Here is a 25,367-nt window from a genome sequence, read left to right as displayed (position 1 = left end):
AATACTTATTAATTGGTGACGTAAACCAGACATTTGCTCAACTTCATTAGGTCAAATGTTTTGTTTCTGTTATTCAGACATGTTCGTTTCTTGACTTTGAACCATTTATAATCCAACTGATGAGGTGTTTTGAAATGATGATGAGGTAAACTTTATTATGGAAATCTTTTTCACTCGTTTGTTCATAAAAAAACATATTCGTAAATTGGAATCGACTGAGTAATTCACACCTAGGAATGCGGTTATTTTATCTAGACTAATTCTAGTCAGAAGCCATAAGCGGTAGAATTAAGCTGTGTTGGGTTTGAGGCAGTTATCTATAGACGACAGATGGATAGGTTCACACAATATCATGAATGGATTGAAGTTAGACATGTAAATCAATGGATGATGGCTAAGTATCTCGAAATTAAACCCCTCTCGAAAAGACATGAGGGTCCCGCATACAAGTCCTGGTGGCTTGGTCGTGCATGTGCACTACTGAGAAATCCAACATTAGAAACAAAATCAGCTGTCCAGTGCTCCTCAGTTTCCAATAATTATCTAACTTAGATCGCTTAGGGATATCAATGACATTCAGTAATCTCTACATACATTAGTATTGATGTCGGGAAGATTTTAGTCAAATCTAAATGAGGATACAGACAATAGTTAAAATGATTTAAGGATAATAATGATTATTTTCATCAAATGTATTCTGTCTTTATTCTTCCCTCGTTCAACTTATTTCTATGTATTGCTTTATATTACTAAGTAATATACTACTAAATAATATTCAGTAAGCAGTTTCATTTCTAATATTTTCTGAATGTGCGGTTTAATGAATATGGATTGCATTTACATTGAATAGGAACATTCATAATATCAATCACATTCAATAATCTAAACAACCACATACTGACAATTATCAAATGCTCGCTGGTAATTAGTTTCTAGAGGAAACTTCCAGAGCCCTAGTAACATGATTAGTGTAGTTCAATCGTGTCGAGTGAAGCAGTTACACACTGAAGATAATAGAAGAGGGTCGCGCAATGTCGAGGATTGATCGTGGTTAGACATTAATATAATTGGATGTCTGCTCATTGATCTGGAGATTAAGCGTTCGCTCATGAGGTCAAAGGTTCTGGGTTCGATCCCCAGTGACGAGTTCTTGGATGCACACTAGTGAGCAGTTCCATACTAGGACAAAAAGGCCATCTAGTGCTTCCAGGTTTCCAGCGGTGGTTTAACTTAAATCGGTTAATAATGTCAATGAAGTAGTTATATTCACTTTATTCACTGTTGTAATTACATTCTCTAAACCCATGTAACAGTTATTTCCAGTTTTTGAGTATTCGTTGAACATTCCTTTACCATGCTTTTGTGTTCTTAATCTCCATTCGATTGTTGATAGTCACTACTGAATTCAGACACAATTATCGATTGCCATTTACCATATTGTATGTTGTAACTACCTTTTATGTTGGCATTAAAGGAAGTATTTGCCTTTCCAGACATGCCGACCTGTTCATCCTCATAGGTGTCACACGGGTAACGGCTTGTAACTAATTGTTATATTGATATATCTCGCGAGGCGGGGTCGTGGATTCACACTGCCAATGAGGAGTCCCACAATAGGACGAAACGATCGTCCATTACTTCCAAGTTTTCCATGGTGGTCTAGCTTCAATTGGCTCATGATCTTAACAATTGCAATTCCTATAATATCCACACGGAAAAATCCATTCTGATACTAAAATAATATTGTTTCATATGCTTGTATGGATTCTTAATCAGTTATGCCAACTATCTTGATAATCAACCTTATTATATACCAAAACGTCAATTATAGATTTTAAGTTCATCATTAAATGATAAATGGATAGTACATTGTTCAACTTTAAAACAATTAACCATTGTAGAGATGCTAAATTATCAGTAGTATAGTAATATCGATATCAATAGTATAATATAACTATAAATAATTATAGAAACTAAGAAAATGCAATATGAAGAAGATGATATCTATGGTAATAAATAATGTTCCAATTACTTTACATACTATAATGAAATAAGAATGATCTAACTTGTATATGTATATTCAATGTTACAATTATAGTCTTAGGTATGCTTGTAATTTATAGCATGTAAAATCTATACATATGGTTCTATCTATTGAAGGATCCAATCAAACGGCGGAGATACGTGTGAAATCATGGTTCAAAATAACGATATATCTAAACGACTCGTTAACTTTCAATGGTTGAAATCATGAGTCAATTGAAGCCAGACCATCATTGAAAACCTGAAAGCAACTGGACGGTCATTTTGTCCTACTGTGACACTCCTCAACATTGTGCATCCACGATCCCGACTCACGAGATTCAAATCCAGGATCTATCGGTATCGCGCGCGAACGCTTAATCTTTTGACCATTCAGCCGGCATCCAATGGTGTTCATGTCTAACTTCAACTAATCCACGCGACCCATCCGTCATTGTCATCAATGAGTTACTATCTCACAACAGATCCGGTTGAACTCCACTGGTCATTACTTCTCACTAGAACTCCAGGAAATACCTCTTGAAGCCAGTCACTAGTGAGCATATGCTGATTATTATCAGTATCAATATATTCCATATTATCTATTCTTGATATGATGGAAAGAAAAGTCAATTTTCGATTGAATTACTCATTATGAGTTTCATTCAATATTATATCCTTTCCGATTCAATGTGATGACCATTCAGTGAAGTATTTGTTTACTTTTCTCGTATGATATTTTATTCTGTATAATATACGACATCTTTGTATTCCATTGATTAGAACTATGCTCAGTAAATGATATGTCATAACTAAGTATTTTTCATATTTGATTTCATCCTAATTATTAATCAAAGTGTGTGTACAATCAATATATAAATGAGCGTATTTTCGACTAGGGTCGCCGTCGTCGTGTTTTGGGGGTTAATAAATTATCACTTACATCACTCTTTGTATTCTTACTTTACGCGTCATGGGAATTGCAGAGGTCCCTCGTTCCGAGTATAAGTGATAAGCGTTTCTGACACAACAATCAGCGACGACCAGATATTAAAAGGTGGCATTAAAAGAGCTAATACAATCAGCATTCAATTCACAAGTTATAACACTTCTAATTGGTGTTATATACTACTTATGTCGACAGACATAAGTAGTATGCACCACAATAGGACTAAGACGAGATATTCTGTTGATATTCCCAACATTTCGAACCCCCTTCTGTGATGGGGAGACGACATCATTACAGACACTGGTTTCTGACAGGAATTCTCACAATCAAAAGTACAACATTGTCACAGGATTATTACTCTGTTACTTTGGTCTTACAGCTATCTACTATGGTAGAACCAGAAGCAGTAAATGCTCCAGCCAATATAGCCTTATTGAATCATCATGACATGTAAGCCTAACTACTACATCTATTTAGCTCTATTCGACGTATTATCATAGACGGTAAATGTGTTTGTACCAGGTTAAATTCATTAATATAACTATTATATTGTGCCTTCATAGAATAATTGGTGAGACTATAATTTATGGACGACCGTTGAGCGACACCAGAATGAACTTGAGAGTGTTCACCTAATAACTAGGATCAAATGAGGGTTATGAACCTGTGTGTGAGCAATTAGAAGGTTAAGAATTAGATTTCGGGTTTTCATCACGAATCGATATGAGTTATAATGCCAAGACTCTATTTATCCAAATGGATGAGTGAACTTCGCGCCAAAATCCCAGATCTGTTATCTTATACGCCTGATTGGTTTCGTTCATAAATTCTAGTCTCACCAAATAATTCAAGCATAACATTTGATTTAAACTGTATACAAATTTCATTCGAACTTACCAGATCTGTTGCATTCACATTACAGTTTCGTTTAACCAAAATCTCCATTAATAATTCATTTCCTTTGGAAGCAGCTATTAAAAATGGAGTCATTCCATTCTAATAAAATGAATTTATTAAAAGAGTGTTGTCATGAACAAGTTCAAGTGCAAAGTAACAAACTTAATAAAGATGAATGGTGACTAGCAATGAAATTCAAGACGCGTGTTTCGTCCCATCCGAGACTCGTCAACTGAATGTATCTACATCTCAGATTTGATGATTGTGACTTAAAGTAATATCGAAGCAATACATACAGGATGTATCTATGTCAATAAGAGACTGGTCAGTTACAGTCTTAAACATCAATTGGAATATTCAAACAAACAATAGAAAATAAATTATTGTGCGCATTCCCGTCATCATCTGAAGCTTTCATCGGATCTGTAGAATTTTGTCATTTAATCGTGAGTTTAGTTTGGTGATTTTAATGATGAATGTTCTAGTCTTTCGTGAATCGTCCTTTTACAGTCTATGTATTCATTCATTTACCGATAGGGAAAATAATCTTTATACAAGGTTAACAGTAAAGACAGGCATATTTTCAAGAACCTACTTCTTCGGTGACTTGATATTCTCTCTTTAATTTCATAGCAAGCCAACTATTAAACACTAGGAGCGAACTAGATGCTTAGAATGTATTCAAAGGAATCAACAACATAATTCAACGGTACGTTTTTAAAAGTTGCGGAAGCTATGGCTAACGGTCAGCGGTTAACCGTGGTCTACCGTTGTGACTGAGACCAGTTAAATAGTTGGAGCCTTTTTCTCATCCATATTCTTACATTGGTTGTAATCATTGTCTAGTGAGTATGAAAAACATATCCATCGCTGTCTTTATAAATTTCCTAGAGTTTTTGTTACATTAGATAATTAAAACTGGATAATAAATATTCTGGAACTATCACAAACGTTCGACCACCAAACCATTTAGCTGGCACTTGATAGTATGTAAGTCTAACTTGAACCAATCCATGATATTACGCAGTAGACAAATGACACAGTTGCTGAGGAGTCCCGTACTAGGACGAAACTGCCGTACAGTCCTTTCAGGTTTTTCGTGGAGTTCTAGCTTCACTTGACTCATGAATTCAACTATTAAAAATAAATTTCATTGTAGATTTCATTTCAAGCTCTAATTTTCTCACAATTTACTTACTTCATCCGGCAAGTTGAAATGCACTACAATATCTTGTCCAAAGAAGACATATTACACCTTTACTTAAGATTGAAAAAAGGACAGGGCGAGACTATAATTTATGGAAGACCTTCGAGTGTATCTTAAGTGACCCTGGGAAACTTCAGCCAGTCGGTTTAGAGTAGGAATATATTATATAAAACCAAAAAAATTAGAATGGATATACTTCTTTAACACGGTTTAAAAACTTTTCAAGGCTAGAAAGACACTCTGCAGTTCTGTAATCGTAATGCATACGATTCTCTCGAATCCTTCAAACGACGGATTCAGTCCTGTCATTTTCATTCACATATATTTCGGCAGTACTCATACCACTGAACTGTCAATTGCAAAGGTTGCAAACAGTATTACTGGCACTTTTATTATCCAGTTTGCAACAGTTATCATAACCTATCTTAGTGTCAATTGGGATCAAGTGAAAAAAAATCCTCGTTCTAGCAGACGTTTTCCTCCAACATTTATTACATCGAAATACAATGTCATCACAATAGACTCCACAATGTCCAGTAGTCATTTGAACACCACAATCACAAACAAAGGAACTTCTCAGCAATTTCATCTACTCTATCCGCTTAACTATAACATCCTCCTTGAAATCCATTGTAAGCCGATCGTACGTGAGCAATGGTTACTAAAACTGGTGCCATGACCTTCAACTCGCCCGTTCGCTCCTGATTAGTTCGTCCATAGTTTATAGTCTTGCGTTTAATGATAAATGTATATTATATTCTCCAAGTTGTAAGCTTTCATTCAATTCATAAACTGTTGCTATATGTCATTGTATTATAGATTTATTACTAATGATAAAAGTATATTATACTGATGACCTTGGATTAATCAATCAGAATGATGATAACACAAAACTTAAAGTACAGTAACAGATATGTATGTATGATCTTAGTAACGAGATGGAAATGAGCAACAACTGTTGATTAAAATGTTTGGGATCAATAAAAAGAAAATCTATTATGTAACCAAAACAAAAGTGAATTTAAGATGGTGCTTTAAGTAGTTTGTATGTTAAAGTACAATGATATGATTCAATGAGTGGTTAAATTACTCCATCAAGCTGATGTTGTTATGGAGGCGAGAGTGATAGCAAACAGTTACAAAATGAATATGAATGACAGCTAATCACAATGTGGAGGTTTTCAAAAAGAAACACAAGACTTCTCAGTATAGGGTTGTGGAAATTGTTGAATTTTAATTGAGATCATCAATTGATCAATGTTAGACCACCACTGAAAACTTGGAAGCACTAGGCGGTGCACTGCTAAAGCATCTCATGCTAGGACAAAAAAAGCTATCCAGTGCTTCCAAGTGTTCAATGGTAATCTAATATTAATCAATTCATGATCTCAGTCAAGACAAGACTTCAATTGGAATTCTGTACATTTTGTGTTGAGACGTTTTAAAAATAATAAGAGTAATGATTATTTACTTATCTATGTATAAATGTATGAATGTACACATTAAGGTATTAGTTACTACAATTCATCTTGTACATTATCCACTTATGATGATGGATTTTAATATTTCAATTTTATTTCTAACAATTGACTGATGCATAGTTAAGTGGTAGAAGAAGTTGAAATAAATACAAAACTATGAATTCATCACTACTAATAACAACGGTAACATAGACCTATTCAAAGGTAATTTTGTTCAAGTATCATTATCTGTTTTAAGTACTTTTTTCGCATTCTCGAATTGAATCAAGTGAAGTAAATACAAATAAGGCCCTCAGATATCCTGGTACGACTGAGGGTGAAGAGAGTCACCTCTCTCTGTCGAAATACCCTCACATGGTCACGCGTATATAGCCGCTGTCAGAGAAGACCTACTCACTGTCTTCTCAAGGCGGAGCTGTTGTCTACGAAATTGAGAGGACGAAAAGTGAATGTTCGGTGGTTTAATGGGGTTGGTGGATATGGAGGATCCACTCAATGGAGTTGGAAAACCCTGATTCCAAACTAATGCTACACATTGGCTACAGGATCTTGAGGGAATAAATAGCGTATGAACCTATTGTTGGTCACCAGTTACAATGGGACTACATCGCTTAACCTTGTTCTACTGCCTCAGACCTATAGGTTAAATGCTCGGCGATTGGCCCTCTAAGAAAAAAACCTGTTTCGAATTGAGAACCCAGGTAGTATTCTAGCTCTCACACATGTATTTGGTGCTTCCTTGTAGTAATGTTTATGTGTTTAAATAAAGAAATAAAATCCAAATACGATAAGTGTTATATTGTGCAATCGTCCGAGTACTGATATTGATTTCTAGGCTTCCTACACGCAAATCCAAACCAGTGACCAAAGTGAGATGGTAAAAAGTGAGCTAGAAGGATTGATAACATATGTACACTCATTCATAGAGTCGCATTTTCAACCAATGATATGTACTGCTTTCCTTTGGAAAGTGAAGGTAAGTAATGACCAATAACATATGCTTATTTCTTGGTTGATGTGTAACTGGCCCAATATGTTAGTATATTACTTTACTTCACAGTTTACCAGGATGAAACTGTGTCAAATTTAAGTTGTCAAGGTTCTTACAAACGTAGAGTAAACGATAAAGAGAGAACATAGTTTATCTAATCTCTTGGATGAATCCTCAATGGAAACTGATTAAATTATATTTAAATGAATGATATCTAAATGGTCACTGATTTAAACTGAAGCACATAGTCAATCTAAATAGGGACTAAGTAATAGCCATTCATAAACATACTCACATTTACCCAAATGTGTTAATAATTGAGACTATTTATACATAAATAACCTCTCCTCATACAGTTTGATTAACTATAGAACTGTCAGTATTGAGTTGTGGAAATTATTGAATTTCATTGAAATGACTAACCGATTTACGTAAGATAATCATTGGACAGCTATTTCACCCTTGTATTGGATTGCTTAGCAGTACGAATCCACAACCCACAATCAGGAGTTGAACCAATGATCTTCAGTCATACATGCAAATGCCTAACATCTCGATAAAATTTAACAGTCTCCACAACGCTATATCGAGAAATAGAGTTGTTAAGGCAAGACATTAAGGTAGTATGAGAATGGAAAGGTGTAACTGGGAGTATTGTTGTTGTTGTAATGACAGAGTTATGTCAATAATAGTAGTCATGAAATCTAAGTGGAAACATCAACTCTGATAACAAACATAATAAATTGTATGTAGTACGATAGTGCGAATTTATCCATTCATCTCACAACCTTCAATAAGTCTTCAGTATGGTAGTATTATCGAGTGTTCTCGCGATCATTTAATGAATGAGTCGTGTATGTTGGAGTATGATTTTAACTTGAAAATTTAATCCCAAACACTTGCAGGTTTCCACAGATCAATCTACCATGAACGATCAACGAAACGAATCTCAATACACCAAATAAAAGGCACCAATCCATAGAAAGTCCCTGCATAGAATGAAGTCTCTAGTGAAAATTATGCTCTTACATTCTGCATACACCAACTAAATAAACAAAGACCTGTTGGAAAAGGCTTGATATTTCACACGTATTAAACATTGGAAAACAGATAATGCAAACTCTTCTGTAAATCACGGCCCTCATTTACAAATGTAAGAGAGAGGAATTTGACAAATCCTTTTTGTATGCTCAATGAAAGTCTGAAATTACAGTTGACCAAAGCTTATTTGATGTAAACTAGGTTGGTATTGTAGGGTCAGTGAAATGTTATTGAGCCTTAGCCAAATGATGCGGCAGTTGGGTCACTGAATATTGAACAGATCATTGATTTGTGTGAAGGTCAAGGACAACCAACGCGCATCAATTAATTACACACCATGGACTGGCCCATGAGGTGGTGGTTGCAACTGCTTCCTTGTATCTACCTTTACTAATACATTGCTGTAATGACGTCTTTCGTGTTATACGGTCTTCAAAGCAGCCATCCTACCTTGATAAGACGAAGAGGTAATCCATGTTAGGTGATGATCACGAGGTGTTGCTTTGAAGTTGGCTTTTAGTCACACTATTTCCGTCTAATTTGAGCAGGCCCCCAATCATTCGACATGGATCATCTAAGTTAGTGATCTAAAGTATATTTGATTGTATTCTGTAAATGATGTCAAAGGATGAGGTGGACGTTGAATGTTCTATGTCTATTACATGTTGAAGAGTCGACTATATAATTGACATTTGTTAAACCATGCTGTTAGATACTACCGAATGTGTTGTGACAGTAGCCTTGACGATTGACCTACCTATTTAGCTCTACACGAGTAAGTAAATTAATCTTTGTACAGTCTTCAGCATAAATTCATCTTTTAGGATTCTTTCAAGATGATTAAATCACTATACTCACCTATATAATTTATTCATTTAATAATGAAAATTGTTTTTTCTACTTTAGCACACCCACACACAAAAATTTTTGTTTAACAAGAAAATAAAAAAAGAGAAAAAAGAAGCAAAAAAAGAAAGAAAAACAACAACAATCCACACAACTTACATTATCTGCAACATCATATTCTAATGTTAATGATTTACGATGTAAATATTTTAATATTGAAATAGCATTCGATTCAGAAATGAAATGCAAAATTGTAAAACCTTGCTAAAGAAGAAAAAAAGAAAAGAAAGAAAAAGAAAAGAAAAGAGAAGAAATGAAAATAATCAATTCAACGAAGAGGGCAATCATCATTACATTACCATCATCATCATCATCATCATCATCATCATCATCATCATCAAATTGCAAATATACATCACATGTTACTTGTTTTGAGTGATCCGTTTAATTCTTTTCTTTTTTCTCTATTCATCTCACATGATTAATCAACATTTTGAAACAAACAATTAACAATTGTGGTTTGTGAAGATTTATGATTAAGTTTAGAAAATGTTTTTGTATCTATTTGAGATCATGAACTGATTGATGTTAGAGCACTATTGAAAATTTGGAAGTACTTGGTGGACGTTTTGTCCTATTGTGGGACTTCTCAACAGTGAGCATCTACGATTCCGCCTCGCGAAATTCGAATCCAGGGACTTCGGCTTTATGCGCGAACGCTTAACCTCTAGACTACTGAGTCGGCGTCCAATGGCACTAATGTCTAACATCAACCAATCTGCCCTCAATCGTACTGAGGTAGATACCTGTCTCTACCTGACACGGATTAGCTCTACTGGTCATGGCTTCTCACTAGAACTCTGAGAATTTCGTCACAAAGCTAGTCACTAATAGAGCACATGGTAATTATCAGTATGGCGTTGTGGTGATTATTATTAAAAATAAAGGTAAGTGATGCAAATCTCCGTTTGATGTATATCAATATTGAGATGATCGATATAGATCCAACTGATGAGTTATCATTAGGACGAAATAAACATCTTGAATTTCAATGTCGGACACTTGTACTTTTTATATCAGTTCATCGATATGAATGATTGCATTAATTGACAAATTTTGTAAAAGAAATTTTCAATAACATTTCTGTAATTTCCGCAAATCCACTTGTATTAATAATAATTATGTGCTCACTAGTGACTAGCTTTAAGATGGAACCTTGGGAATCCTATCGAGAAGTCATGATCGGTAAAAGTCAATGATTGTCGAGTGTGAAACAGTTATTCACCACAACTAATGAAAGAGGATTGGACAGTATTGTAGATTTTTTGAAGTTTACCATGTGCATCATTGGATGTCGGCTCAGTGGTTTAGGAGTTAAGTATTTGTACGTCAAAAGTCATTAGTTTTATTCCAGGTGCGCATTGTTAAGGGGCTCCATTCTAGGAGAAAACAACTGTCGATTACTTCCCGTCTTTCAATGATAGTCTAGAGGTAATTAGTTCAGTAGGCGACTAATACATATTAAAGAATGTTGGAGTTATTTACACTGGACATGTTCATAGTAAACAACAATGGATAATTTCAGTCACTTAAAATGCAAAAAGAAATGAAAATTGCTGTCATATGTAGCATTCGCTCACTATATAAACTAGTAACCGATGAAAAGTTCAGTGTACGACACACTTAATGAATATTGAAAACGTTGAGAATAACCTCATAAGAAATGATCTGGATACAAGTAAGCCGCTTCAGTCGATGAGGACACAAACAGTCAGAATTAAGAATTCATACATTCAGAAATAATGATAATGAAATATGTGTAAATTGATTCTAAATAGTTTATAGGATCTGAAACGTTTATAATCGATTCTTATTGTCGTCAAGTACACCATGTTTTGCTAAGACACTTTAAAGATCAGTTTATAACTAGATCTTTCAGTGAGTCATAAATCCTTTTATGATGACATCCGTTTCATGTTATCGGTTCGGCGATATAAATTCACTAAATCACAAATCTGAGTAAATAAACAATATCACCACCTACTTCGAATGTATGGATCCCTTAGAGATTGGGTCAATAGAGCTTTGAGATAAATAGATTGTTGCTAGTAATGGGACCCAAGATGCATCATTCATCGTGGTAGTTACTTGGTTTTAATCTCACTCCGATCATCAGCATTAATTAAGTTCAGTCTAGCTGAAGAATGACGAATATAATGAAACGCATACCCTAGACTACATTTCTGTCTATAATCCAACCATATCATTATGTTTTCTGTCACAGACTGACACCAGCCAAAATAAATGTAAATGGTAGAAGATGTGAACAACTGTTTCAAATCTCACGGAGCAGGTACGTAATCCTGAAGTTCGCTATTTCTTAGACCCAACTTTAATTGATTCACGGTATACTAAAACATCATTCAATTCTATTTAGCAAAAAAATTGACTCATTTTTAGCATTGTTGAACTTCTCACCTTAACAATAACAACATTCTACCGGAATTTCGCGGTAAGCTTAATTAATTAGAATGCCTAATAAACTTTATCTGAAACATTTCTAGGGTTACTGGTGGCTTCCAGCCAGAGTAAAAGATGGGAGTTCGACATAGGGTTGACAAACTCTGACCCGTAAAAACACTATTCTGAAATGCCCCAAGCCTGATTTATCAACTTAATATTCATCGATTCTAGAATAATTAGTTATCAGAAAATAGAACAGAACATACAAAATGACGTGGTAATGAAGGGATAAGGATTATAGTACAGTTAAGTTAAAATTACAACCAAGATAAAGTTTTTTCGTTTAAGGATGAAGTGCAACGTGTAGAGAGACTGAGTTGTTTCATCTTTAAGTACCCAATCAAGAAGTCGTGACGAACAGATGACAGTACTATACAGACATCTACCATACTATAGTGACAAATATTTGTGATAATAGTGAGATTCGAAGAACAGAAACTGAAAAATCTCGATTTCAAAACAATGGTGCACACAGACATCAGGATTCTGAGGAAACGAATACCGTATGAGCCTATTTTGGTCACTGACTACCATGGGACGGGAACTCTTAGCATTTCTCCTCCCTTTCTTATAGATTTGATACTTAGATTAATATCTCGGAGAGTGGTCTCCAAAGAAAACCACCTACTATGGTTTTTGTAACCGGGCAATAACCCAGACCACGCTTGAATAATTATGCAGGCCTTCTATGTCCTTGATAAACATACGTTTGATGTTTGTGTAGCAATAGAGAAGGAATGCAACCTACCAAAATAGGCTAGAATAAACAGATGAAAACAACGATAACTTTTTGGAAAATTAACTATAACCATTCACATACTGATTCCCTGATAAATCTAAATATTAAGTATCAAAATTTTTCGAAAATTGTGATATTTTTACAGTTAAAACACTAACATTGTTCAATGCCGGCTCAATGATCTAGAGGTTAATCGTTTACGCACAAGACCGAAGGTCCTCGATTCGATTCCAGGTGACAGGGTCGCGGATGCTTAATATTAAAGAGTCCCATATAGAACGGAAAAGCTGTTCAGTACTACCAGATTTGCTGTGCTGATCTAGCTAAGATCAATTCACGATTTCAACAATGAAAATTTAAACAAAGTGAGGACAACAAGAATAACGTGAATCTATTATATTTTAAGGCTTCTTATCGGTTGTAAACGAATTAAATTTATATCAGCAACGTTTTATTTACCGTAATCAAATCAAATTTAACAGGGTTAGAGAATTATGTTCAACCCATAAAATAATGGAAGAAATACTATACATTAAGGGATACTTTATAAAAAATGGGTATCCAACGTACTGTATCATGAAGAACGAAAAAATGTTCACGGAAAGCTCCAAGCAAACAATTGTTAACCAAAAATCCATCTTCATCTATCTTGCCCTTAAATGCCCTGGCAAGACCGAAGGTGAAGAGAGTCACCTCTTTCTGTCGAAATACTCTCACATGGTCACGCGTATACAGTCGCTGTCAGAGAAGACCTACTCACTGTCTTCTCAAGTCAGAGAGGACGAAAAGCGAATGTCCAGCGCTTTAAACGGATTGATGGATATGGGGGACCCTCTTAGTGGAGTTGGAAAACCCTGATTCCTAACTAGTGCTGCATATGGGCTCCAGGATCCTGAAGGAGCAAATAGTGTATGAGCCAATCGTTGGTCCCTGGCTACTATGTGATTGTATCTCCTGACGTTGTTCCACTGCCTTGTGGATCATACCCTTACGTGGAAGACTCCGGTTGGGTCTCAGTAAGAAAACCAACTTTTTCGGTTTGGGCACCGGGGCAGTGTCATAGCCCACACACAAATCAAGTGACTTGTGTGACGCGTATTTATCCGTTGCCACTTTGTGCCAATATTTATGTGTTCACATAAATAATAAATGTATTCAAATGGAGATGAAATTTCAAATAGAATCACTTAAAGGAATGAAGCAGAGCTTCAAAGAAGCAAGTAAATAGGAAGGACTGAAAGAAGGGCATCTACAAGATTTTTCGAACATATTCCTAAAACTCTTCGTTTGAAATGAAGTGAAGTATTCCCACGTACAGTCATTAGACAGTTAACGAAAAGTGAACACGACCTCGATATCACAAAACTGTCTAAAATAATCAATAAACAGTAAACGCCACTTATACTCTGCTTTGGAGAGGCGCTTTTGACCTAACGTTTGTATATAGAATAAAAATGTGGTAAAAATCTTGTCACCATGGTGAAATGGTTATATTATTTTAATGTTTTTCGATTATATCATCTCTTTATTGCATTCTATAATTCAGTTCTAATTAATTATACCATTTGTGTAATAACTATTTTACTTATTTTCAGAAGGGGCTTTTGTGGATATTATGGTAATTTCAGTAGTTGAGATCATGAGTCATTTGGAGTTAGATTACCACGGAAAACCTGGAAGCACTGGATGACTGTTTCGTCCTATTGTAGGACTCCTAAGCAGTGCGCACCCACGACCTCGCCTTGCGAGATTCAAACCCAGGACCTATCAGTCTCACACGCGAGCGCCTGACTACTAGACCACTGAACTGGCCGGCATCCAACGGTGTTTATGTCTCAATCTAACCATTCCACGAAATTAAGCAGCACATTCATCATTGTCTTCAGTGAGTTACTATCTCACAATAGACCTGATTGAACTCCACTGGTCACTACTTTTCACTTTTCATTTGATTTCATTGATAGAACAATACTACTGACACATTCTGTTCATCTATTACTCACTCTCTTTCTGTCACCTTCACACACACACACATACAATAAAAGTACAAAAGGAGACAGTTTTATCATTAAAAAGAAAGATTACAAACAGATAATGATCGATAAGTTTTGCACAATACAACATAAGAAATGATGATCAACTTTGACATTGTGCATATATGAACTTTATTATTAAAAATAAAATTAAAAAAACTGTGATTCATTTTAGAAACAGTGAAGAGTATCACGAAAAGAATTTAATTTTACTGACACAAGAAATCGTTATCGACCATATAAAGAACCTGAAATCTTTGGATAGCCGTTCCTTTTTAGTATGAGACCAGTGGAGTTCAACTGTGCCAGATGTGAGGCAGTTACCTGCCGAAGACAATTGAATATAGTTGTAGAATATTGTGAATTGATTGAAGTTAAACATAAACACTGTTCGACGCTAGATCAGTGATTTAAAGGTTGAGAATTCACTTGCGAGACTAAAAGTCATGGGTTCGTTTCACAGATGAGAGATCATGAATGGGTACTAATGATTAGTTTCATAGTAAAGTGAGACACCTGTCCAGTACTTTTTGGTTTTTACTACTGGTCTAGCTATGATCAATTCGTGATTTAAACTATGAAAATTATATAGTCTCGTCAAATCCACTGGGAGAAGAATGTCACGTTCTACACAGATATACTTTTAAATTAATTGGCCAAAATATGGTCAAATTTAAGGCAAATACGTCGTTTAAAACCATAGAATATAGGCATTCGGGATTGTTTGTTAACATTGAAATTACTATTATTCAATGGTAATCATTTGAATAATTTTGTACGTTACTTAATTAATTAATTACTTACGCCTGTTACTCCTAATGGAGCATAGGCCACAGACCAGCATTCTCCAAATCACTCTTTCCTAAGCCTTCCTTTCTAGTTCCATCCAATTCTTGTTCATTTTTCTCATGTCTATTTCCATTCCCCGGCGTGATGTGTACTTTGTTCTTCCTCTTTTCCTTTGGCCATGAGGATTCCATGTGAGGGCTTGTCTTTTGACACTGTTCGGTGCTTTCCTCAATCTATGTCCTATCCACTTCCACCGCTTCTTCCTAATTTCTTCCTCCACTTGGGATCTGGTTTGTTCTTTCCCACAGAAGGTTGTTGCTGATGGTGTCCGGCCAACGGATTCGAAGTATTTTGCGTAGACAACTGTTGTTGAACACTTTTATCTACTGGATAATGGCTTTCGTAGTTCTCCAGGTTTCTGCCCCATACAGTAGAACTGTCTTGACATTTGTATTGAAACTCCTGAACTTGGTGTTGGTTGACAGATGGTTGTTTTGATTTCCAGATATTCTTCAGTAGTAGATATGCTGCTGTTGTTTTGCCAATCCGCGCCTTCACATCTGCATCAGTTCCACCGTGTTCATCAATGGTGCTGCCCAGATATGTAAAGGTTTTTACATCTTCCAAATCTTCTCCGTCAATTGTGATTGGATTGGTGCATACTGTGTTGTATCGGAGAATCTTACTTTTCCCTTTGTGTATATTGAGACCTATTGCTGCTGAGGCTCCTGCCACACTAGTCGTCTTCTCCTGCATTTGTTGTTGCGTTTGGGATAGAAGGGCCAGATCATCTGCGAAGTCTAATTTTGTACGTGAAACGATAATAATGAACTGAATAGTCAGAATAGATGATATCAGCATAAGTTTATTGTCGACAGTAATTCATCACGTTAGTAATTTTCGCCAAAAATCAATCAAACTCAAAGTCAGTATAGGGTTGCGGAGTTTATTAAGTTTTTTTGATTGAGATCATCAGCCGATTGATGTTAGACCACCACTGAAAACCTGAAAGCACTGGATGGCCGTTTCGTTCTATTGTGAGACTCCTCAGCAGTGCGCATCCACGACTCCGTTCGCGGGACTCAAACCCAGGATCTTCAGTCTCGATCGTGAACGTTTAACCTCTAGACTAGTGATCTGGCATCAAACGGTGTTAATGTCTAACCTTAACCAATCCACGAAATTCCGTGACCATCTTCCATTGTACTGAGTTAGATACCTGTTTCTACCCAACACGGTTTAGCTCAAAGTCCTTTAAACACTAGGAGTAATAACCATCCAAACTCTAGAAAAAATACCGGAGTTATGTATGTGAAAAGGAACAATATAACTTTGACCAACCTCAAGGTCAATATATCAATAGTAATCTTAATTATAGAATGATTTGATTAGAATAATGTGTATTTGAACTTATTCCTTTCCATTTTTATAGCTTAAAATGAATCTTATCCAAATATAACAGTCATTGTTTTGATATCTTAATAAGCAAAACACATGAGAAATTTAGTTGCTATGCCATCAATTTTATTATATCTTAATGGAATTGTATCACTTTATACACAGAATAGTCTTTCATTAAAACATTTGATCTGATCTGTACTTACATTGTCTGATCTTTTCACCCTCATCTTTGTTCTGAATATTAACTGGACAATTTCATTTGATGTATAAACTATTTTTAAGTTATTGACGTTGCATAATAGTTATTGCAACATTAAGAATTTTCATAGTCTTCGAATCATAAATGGATATCAGGTAAATCACCATTTAGAACCTGGAAACACTAAACGGTCGTTTTGTCCTGGTTTAGGAACACTCAGAAATGAGCATCTAGAATTGTGCATCCGGAAATCGAACCCAACAGTATTGCGTACGAGAACGAAACACCCGTCAAGTGCTTCTAGGTTTTTAATGGTGATCTAACTTAGATCATTTCGTGATGTAAGATCTATGAAAAATCCATGATCTCCGAAAAACCCTCGTACTGATATTAACACTATATGTTGTAGTTGTAAACGTTGTATTTGCCTTAAACATGGCCAATTTTGAAGTATATCTGTGTAGAATATGAAAAAGAATATTCTTCATTGATATATTTGTATTTTTCAGTATGATAAGGAATTTTAAGCCGAGACACATTGTTTTGTTAGGTGGTGACCAGAAAAAAAAAATCCAAAACTACTGTTTCGTCTCACCTGGGACTCGTCATTTAAATGTATCTGGATCTCAGTGTTAATGTTTACTACACTGAAATTCTAATTTAATGCCCTCCGACCCTAATGACAATATGTTATCTACTAGGCTGGTTAGTTGGGATAGCACTAACTTGTCTAACGGATCTGAAAGTATTTGGATGAGTTTATATTTTCCAGCTATTGATATTAATACATGTAACTAATGTGTGGTTGAAGGTGAACAAGTTCAAGACAGGAAGAAATGTATGTCTTGAACTCCAACCCAAGTCAGAGACTACTTGAAAATATTGCCAAAAGAGACCGATCAATTGCAGTTTTCAGCGCCAACAATGAAAAAGACTCTTAAAAGACTTATGAAGTTTGAAGTAGTTAGCATGAAATCATGTTTAATGTAGATCTCCTGTTGATAAACACTAATCAACAAAGCAAACCGGCGATGATGAGGTGAAGTCTCGGACTATGAGATTGAGGTTCTAATCTCAGATCTTTCAAGATGGCAGGTACGCCTTTCTGTTGAGTACCAACCAAGACGAATACCTAAATCTTTAGTTTTTTTTGCCGAATGCCTTCAACCTTACTGAAAGATCTCAATAAACATTAAATTATAAATAAACATAAGTCAGTAACTCAGTGAATAATCAATTAATAACACTCTCTGGTGGTTTATCCCCCTTAGAATATCATGACAAACAAAAAAATAATGCAAATTCTACTCACCTTAGTAACTCGATTATGTTTAGCCCCCATATTGAGTAGATAATGAGCTACATTTTTATAATTGTTATAAACAGCCCAAAATAATGGTGTAATACCAAACTGAAAAATTAAAAAAAAAAAACAAAAAAAAAACAATAATAGTAACTATTGGGTAACTATATTCAATAAAGTTGATTTAACTGTTTAGTGCATAGTATCCATTATGAAGTAAATATCTTCACGTCATTGGACTTAACACATGATGAAAATCAAATGAGAAAGTAAAAGAAAATACTAGTCTGCTGTTTGGTTCCAGTTGTAAAATGTTAATCCAATAAACACAAGCATTTTTAAATAGTTTTAACATTGACTAGTAGTTAAATCTAGGATGTATGTTTGGTTTTATTGAAGACTAGTCAGCTTGGTATATCTGTATCCTGATATTGATCTTTATTTTAGGATTCATTTGAAACGGCCAATGTGTTACCTACTGAGCTACTGATTTCAAACAGTCAGTCATTTGTGTAACGAATATGAATTTTAATTGATTTGTAAGACGTGTTTGAATCTTTCCATTATTGATGTTAAGGACTATGATTGATCAGATGGTTTCGGTTTGAGCACCCGGGTAGTATTCCGTCAGTCAGTCAGTCAGTCAGTTACAACGTAGGATCAGGCACATATGTGCATCGGTCCAAGTTGAAATACCTCATTAGTACAAGATGAACACCAAATTCATAGAAATAGTTAATTCAGTGATGGTAATATATAAAAGAAAGATTGCATATAAGGATATAGTATAGGAAGAAAGAATTAGTTCATAGAAAGAAAGATATGAGGCAATTTTGATCTCACAGTTTAAGGGAAGACAGAGAGTGTATACACCGACGCCATTGTGATCGGTTCTGAGCCATGTCACACACAGTCTCCAACCATTGGTTACGATAGTCACGTGGACTCCAACCAAGTAGTCTTCATCTACCAACATGGCTCAGACTAGAAGTTAGTGACTTCAAGCACTGATGCCACGTTTTGGTTTGACCACCCCTAACTTTCTTCCAACCATCTCCAACACCGGTTCTTATCATCAGATAGCATAGTAAATACAACAATAACAATAAAAAGAAATGAATAATGACTTACTTTATCCACTGGATCAACTAATGCTCTACCTTCTATTAATAATTTCACCATTGGTAAATTTCCAGATGATGCAGCCAAATGTAATGGTGTTCGATCAAAACTATCTCTTACATTAATATCACATTTATGACCGTCTATTATTCGACTAACTAAATCAAAACGATTTTGTTTTACTGAAGCGAATAAAATTTGCTCAATTTTTCTTACTAAATATTGGTTTTTTTTTAAAAAAAAGAAAGTAAAACGATAGTGTTATAAGGGATTTCGAACTTTCAGAACTGTTCTGCCTAAAGTTATTGTTTATAATTAGTAGCATGATTGTGGTATATGCTACTTATGTCTGTCGAGATAAGTAGTATATAACCCATGGAATGCCTAGCAGAGGAAGGTTGAGAAGATCGAACCGATGAGAATGGGAACAGAGAGTAGTTGTTATGGCAATGAAGGAATGGTGAATGGCAGGTTTGCAAATGAAGTATTGGATGTATGGTTCTCACATTTTACCAGAGGATTCTGTATTCTTGTATTAAAATACATTCATTGTCCCCACATGCGCTCTCGTTCATTACATAATGAGTAATTACTGATCATTATCGTGTTTACTGTTTTTGTTTTGTAGGCACATAGCACTGAATGATATTCAATCATTCATTACATGTACTTATACTAATTGTTGGATTGGTTGTAGTAAGGGGAACTGGCCTCGTGAGGTTTTATAACACTTCAATTCCCAGGGAGGAGTTTAGATGGTTTGAATGATTTTTCTAGTTGCCAATTTTCGGCAACTTTCTTTTCTACTAGACAAGTTAATTATTCGCGTGTCCAACCCTCCTCTTTTATCCGGATTTAGGTTCCAGGTTGTTGGATAAATTGTTAACCTATATGACCGCAAAAGTAATGGACTGAACTGAGTGATGAAAGTTTATTCAACTATTATGTTATTGCTCTATCCTGATTGTAAGGCGGCTGTATTGTAGAAGCAATCTAAGCTAATTATTCAATAACTAAACTAGATCAATACAACTGATCAGTTGAACACATGGGCTTCGACAAACTCGAACTTATGCGTTTTTTCCATTATATTAGATAAATTGTTTCTTGATTAGTTTTCTCATTAAAAGTTTTGACTATGATAACAACGTGTATAGATATAGGTTGCCTTCGTATGTTATCTTGTAAAAGGCAACCGACATGGAGCATTTGTTGATCAAAGAGGTTTAGGGCTAGTTAGTATGTGTTAACCAAGTGTATCCACAATCTTGAGAAAAGTGATGCTCATTAATCAATTTAAACTCACTTTACTAAACTCAACAATTACAGATGTTATATTATATGGCTGAGATATAAACATTGATTGATCATTATGTAATAATCAACTTCGATTTCGTTGTTGCTCACTGCTAAGGAGTCTCATTTTCGGACGAAACGGTCGTCTAGTGATTACAGGTTTTTAATGATGGTCTAACTGAGATTGGTTCACAATCTTAATGAGATTAAATGAACTTTTTACTTCTATACTGATGATTATTATGTGCCACTAGTGATTAGCTTCGTGAGGGAATTCTTTAAGTTCTAGTAAGAAGCTGTGATCAGTGGAGTTCAACTACGTCAGATGAGAGGCGGTTACTTAGCGAGGACAATAGTGGATTGATTCAAGCTAGGAACTGACATCGTTGGACGCCGACTCAGTGGTCTAGATGTTAAGTGTTCGCGAGCAAGACAAAGTCCTCGTTTCAAACACTGATTTCAAAGTCGTGGATATGCACTGCTGATGAGTCCCATACTAAGATGAAACGACCACGAGTTGGTCTTAGTTAGACCACCATTCAAGACACTGGAGCACTAGACGGTTGTTTTACCATAGTACTAGACTTTTCAGGAGTGAGCACCCACAATCCCGCCATCGGTAATAGAAACCAAAACCTTCGACTTCGGGCAAAAATGCGTGACTTCCACACCACCTAACGGGAATCTAACGGTATTAATGTCTAAATTTCATCAAAAAATAAATTCATAAATAAATGAGCTTCAAAGTATTCTTCTTGCTCGTTTCAAGTTGATAAAGGGAACAAAATGTATAAAGTATTTTAGTTATAATGTTTCATGAAGCCTAGTTGTACGTCATCTTTCCCATAGGCATACATGCTTTGTTAACGTCGTGGTTAGCACTAATAAGAAGTAGCATACAAGGGGAGAATATGTACTTAGTGTTTATTGATTTCCCATGGTCTTCTTACCAAAGTTAGTCTATAATGTAAAACTTCAAATTCAACAATCTCTTTGAGATACCCCCATAATCACGAAAATATTCTAGCTATATACCTATAAATATGCATAAATTATATTTTATTAATAAAACAAAAGCACAACCATGGTAATCATCTGACCGAATTTCAAGTTCTCTAATTCAAATGTGTTTATGTAGCGAACGCCATTTATGTATCCATTCAGAGTACTGGAGTTGGCAAGAGACTTTATTAATAGCTTGGATGAACTTATCTTTACTATTCTAACTACTTACCAATTACGTCAATCTCTACACATTACTATTGATTGTATGTAATTAGTTATACTTAAAATCTATAATTGTAAACTACATCACATGATTAAAAGATTATTACAATGAATGACATGTTGGCTCAAAGCCATAATAAACCATACAAATGAATGTTTAGAATGCAGGGTTTGCTGAGATTGTTGAATTATGTAATGTATATTATGAAATGATGTATTAGTTAGAAAACTATTAGATACCAGAAAGCTTTGAATAAATGTTTCGTCCCAGTATAGAACCCTTCATCAGTACACATTGCCAGGGATCGGACCTAGGATCTTCAGGTAGTGTGAGAAGCGCTTAGGTTTTAGACCATTTAACTGCTATCCAGTATTTTACATTTTGAATCATAAATTTTGTTATAGTAGGATATTCTGATCACTAAGTTCTGGATATATTATGACAAGTTTGTCTTACATAAACACTCAAGATCATAGTTGTTCAAAGATAATATTTCACAGATGCTTTTCAATAGTCAGTATTTGTGATTCACTGTTTACCGATAGAGTTTTCTAAATCAGATCAGATGTTGCAGCTATTTTTCTTTCACCCATGCGTGAATCGCCATGTGGTACTTACTTGATGCCGAAAACGGTTGTGTTTTCGTCCGAGCTTTTCAGTATCCAGTGTCATAATAGATTGTCAACTAACTAGAAGGCTATCTAAAACGCAAATAACATAAATATTTGATCCAGACGCCAACGTGGAATCAAGTGAAATTCAGAAAGAAAACTAGCAGGATGATCTTTATCATTTATTGCTTGTTACTCACCTACTTAAAAAGACCTTCATTATAGACAAGCAAACCTGTAGAACATTCGTTTTCCCCTGTGAGAAATGTCACCATCCGGTTTTATTCCACAAAGTTTGACCACATTACTCATATCGATTTACGACAAAGGTAACCCTAATGAACAAGATGTGACTTTATTGAATAACTTGAACAGTATACTTTGTTCTCAGTAAAAATTCCAGGATATGTTAGGCATGTGAATTCAAACTTAGATTATGTGAAATATGCTTTTAGTCACCAATAAATAGTATCCAAATAACAACTGATGTAAACATGGTAAGTTGTTGCTTTGAGATATTCAGGACTGAAATTGTGTGCTTTTTGGTTTCTATACATCCTGAATTATGGCTATCTGAACTCCATAGCTCAGTGAACAACGCATTGGTACTTCAAGTGAAAAGTACTAGCTTCTAGTTTTGACGCAACACATCATCGATGAGATCCAGGTACATCCGACTGATTAGTTCCAAGTAAGATGAAGCACGTGTGGTTGATTACACAGTTTCCTATTATCGACCTGTTCTAAATTTTTACATTAATAAAGAATAATTCATAGCTCGAATTAGTAAACGTTTTGTTATAATGATGGTATTTAATCACGTATGTCTGGGAAATATTGCTCGCATCAGCTGGAATCACCGGGTAAGTAACAATGAGGTTAGATGCATGGTATTGACGAATAATGATGGTAAATCACTCTATGAGGTTGTAAATCCTCATCGACCAAGATAGTCGGGCCACATGTTACATATACCTGAAAACCGATTACCACAACGTGCAATGCTGACTAGTGTTGGGGATGATTGGAAGAAAGTTGGGTGCGGCCGAACCAAAACGTGGCATCAGTCCGTAAAGTCACCAACTTCTAGTCTGAGCGATAAACTGAAAAACCTTTAAAAACGACAGTTCAAGTCGATAGATAGATATTCAACATGAATAACATCCATTAACAAATTAGCAACGATTCACCTATGTGGTGAGAAGATATTAACTCTCTATTAATACTAATTATGTGATTGAAATGTTTACAATGGACGCCTATAATCAATTCAAATCAAATGATTGTAATCCAGTCGTCAGTAACAAAAATGTTTAGCCTTTAACTATAACAATGATAATTAGCCATTGGCAATAAAATGAATAGAAAACAATTAGTCATTCAATCTTCTTTATTTTAATGTAAATTCCAATGTATGTAAAAAGTGAAATGTTCAAGTATACAGTAGGTAGTATACAGTAAGTAGATGAACACGGTGGAACTGATGCAGATGTGAAGGCGCGAATCGGCAAAACAAGAGCAGCATATCTACTACTGAAGAACATCTGGAACTAAAAACAACCATCTGTCAACCAACACCAAGTTCAGGAGTTTCAATACAAATGTCAAGACAGTTCTGTTGAATGGGACGGAAACTTGGAGAACTACGAAAGCCATCATCCAGAAGATACAAGTGTTTATTAACAGTTGTCTGCGCAAAATACTTCGTATCCGTTGGTCAGACACTATTAGTAACAACCTACTGTGGGAGACAACAAACCAGATTCCACCAGAGGAAGAAATCAGGAAGAAGCGGTGGAAGTGGATAGGACACACATTGAGGGAAGCACCCAACTGCGTCAAAAGGCAAGCCCTCATCACTTGAAACTCTCAAGGTCAAAGGAGAAGAGGGAGACCAAAGAACACATTGCGTCGAGAAATGGAGGCAGACGTGAGGAAAGTGTACAATAATTGGATAGAACTAGAAAGGAAGGTGCAGGACAGAGTGGTTTGGAGAATGCTAGTCGGCGGCCTATGCTCCATTTGGAGTATCAGGCCTAAGCATGTAAACTTAAGTAGATGTGCAAACGAAGTAAACCACTATAATGTTGCTAAGAAAACTCAGATTGCGTGAATAGTTTGTTGTGGGACTAATGTGACTAGATCGTAATGACAAAATAGCAGTTGTATAATGTCTTTTTCTTTCGTCTAACTGTTCACTAGTTCGCCTATATTGTTAACAGGATCGATGATCTATTTACACATCAACCGACGAACAACAGCCGAACCCTTAAATCATATTCGTCTTTAAGCACCTTGTAACTTAGTGGGCGATCAGAAGACGAAGATAGAAGGCAGATCAGTCCTCTATTGTAATCAATTCAATCATGATAAAAATTCATGCAGTGATATCCCTGAATTTGTAAGTATAAAGTTGTGATGATTATTGAGTTTCATTGAAATCGTGAACCGATCAATTTTAAGACACTGTTGAAAACCAAGAACCACTAAATGAGCGTTTCGTTCCAGTTTGGGATTTGTCAGTAGTGGGCATCCACGAAACCACATGTGAGAATATGACCAAGAATAGCAATTTTTTCTGTGAACACTTAACCTATAGAACACTGATTTGGCGTCCAACGGCGTCACTGTCTAACTTCAATAGATTCCTAACAGTGCACAGCCATCTTCCATTATCTTCGGTAGGTAT

General features: G+C 35.4%; 1 protein-coding gene across 1 annotated transcript in view; it reads right to left on the bottom strand.

Moving 5' to 3' along the window:
- Positions 1-25,367, bottom strand: part of ANKDD1B (Ankyrin repeat and death domain-containing protein 1B) — a 58,000-nt gene that overhangs the window by 23,301 nt on the left and 9,332 nt on the right. Inside the window, exons 3-6 of the mRNA XM_051217784.1 lie at positions 19,553-19,758; positions 18,431-18,529; positions 9,594-9,698; positions 3,869-3,967 (exon numbers count right to left, since the gene is read on the bottom strand). Coding sequence (XP_051064207.1) covers positions 3,869-3,967; positions 9,594-9,698; positions 18,431-18,529; positions 19,553-19,758 — 509 coding nt within the window. The remainder of the gene's footprint in view (positions 1-3,868; positions 3,968-9,593; positions 9,699-18,430; positions 18,530-19,552; positions 19,759-25,367) is intronic.

This window comes from Schistosoma haematobium, chromosome 7 (genome assembly GCF_000699445.3).
Source record: "Schistosoma haematobium chromosome 7, whole genome shotgun sequence".
NCBI lineage: Eukaryota > Metazoa > Platyhelminthes > Trematoda > Strigeidida > Schistosomatidae > Schistosoma > Schistosoma haematobium.
Note: the sequence above shows the minus strand (reverse complement) of the source record. Positions and strands in the feature narration are given on the sequence as shown.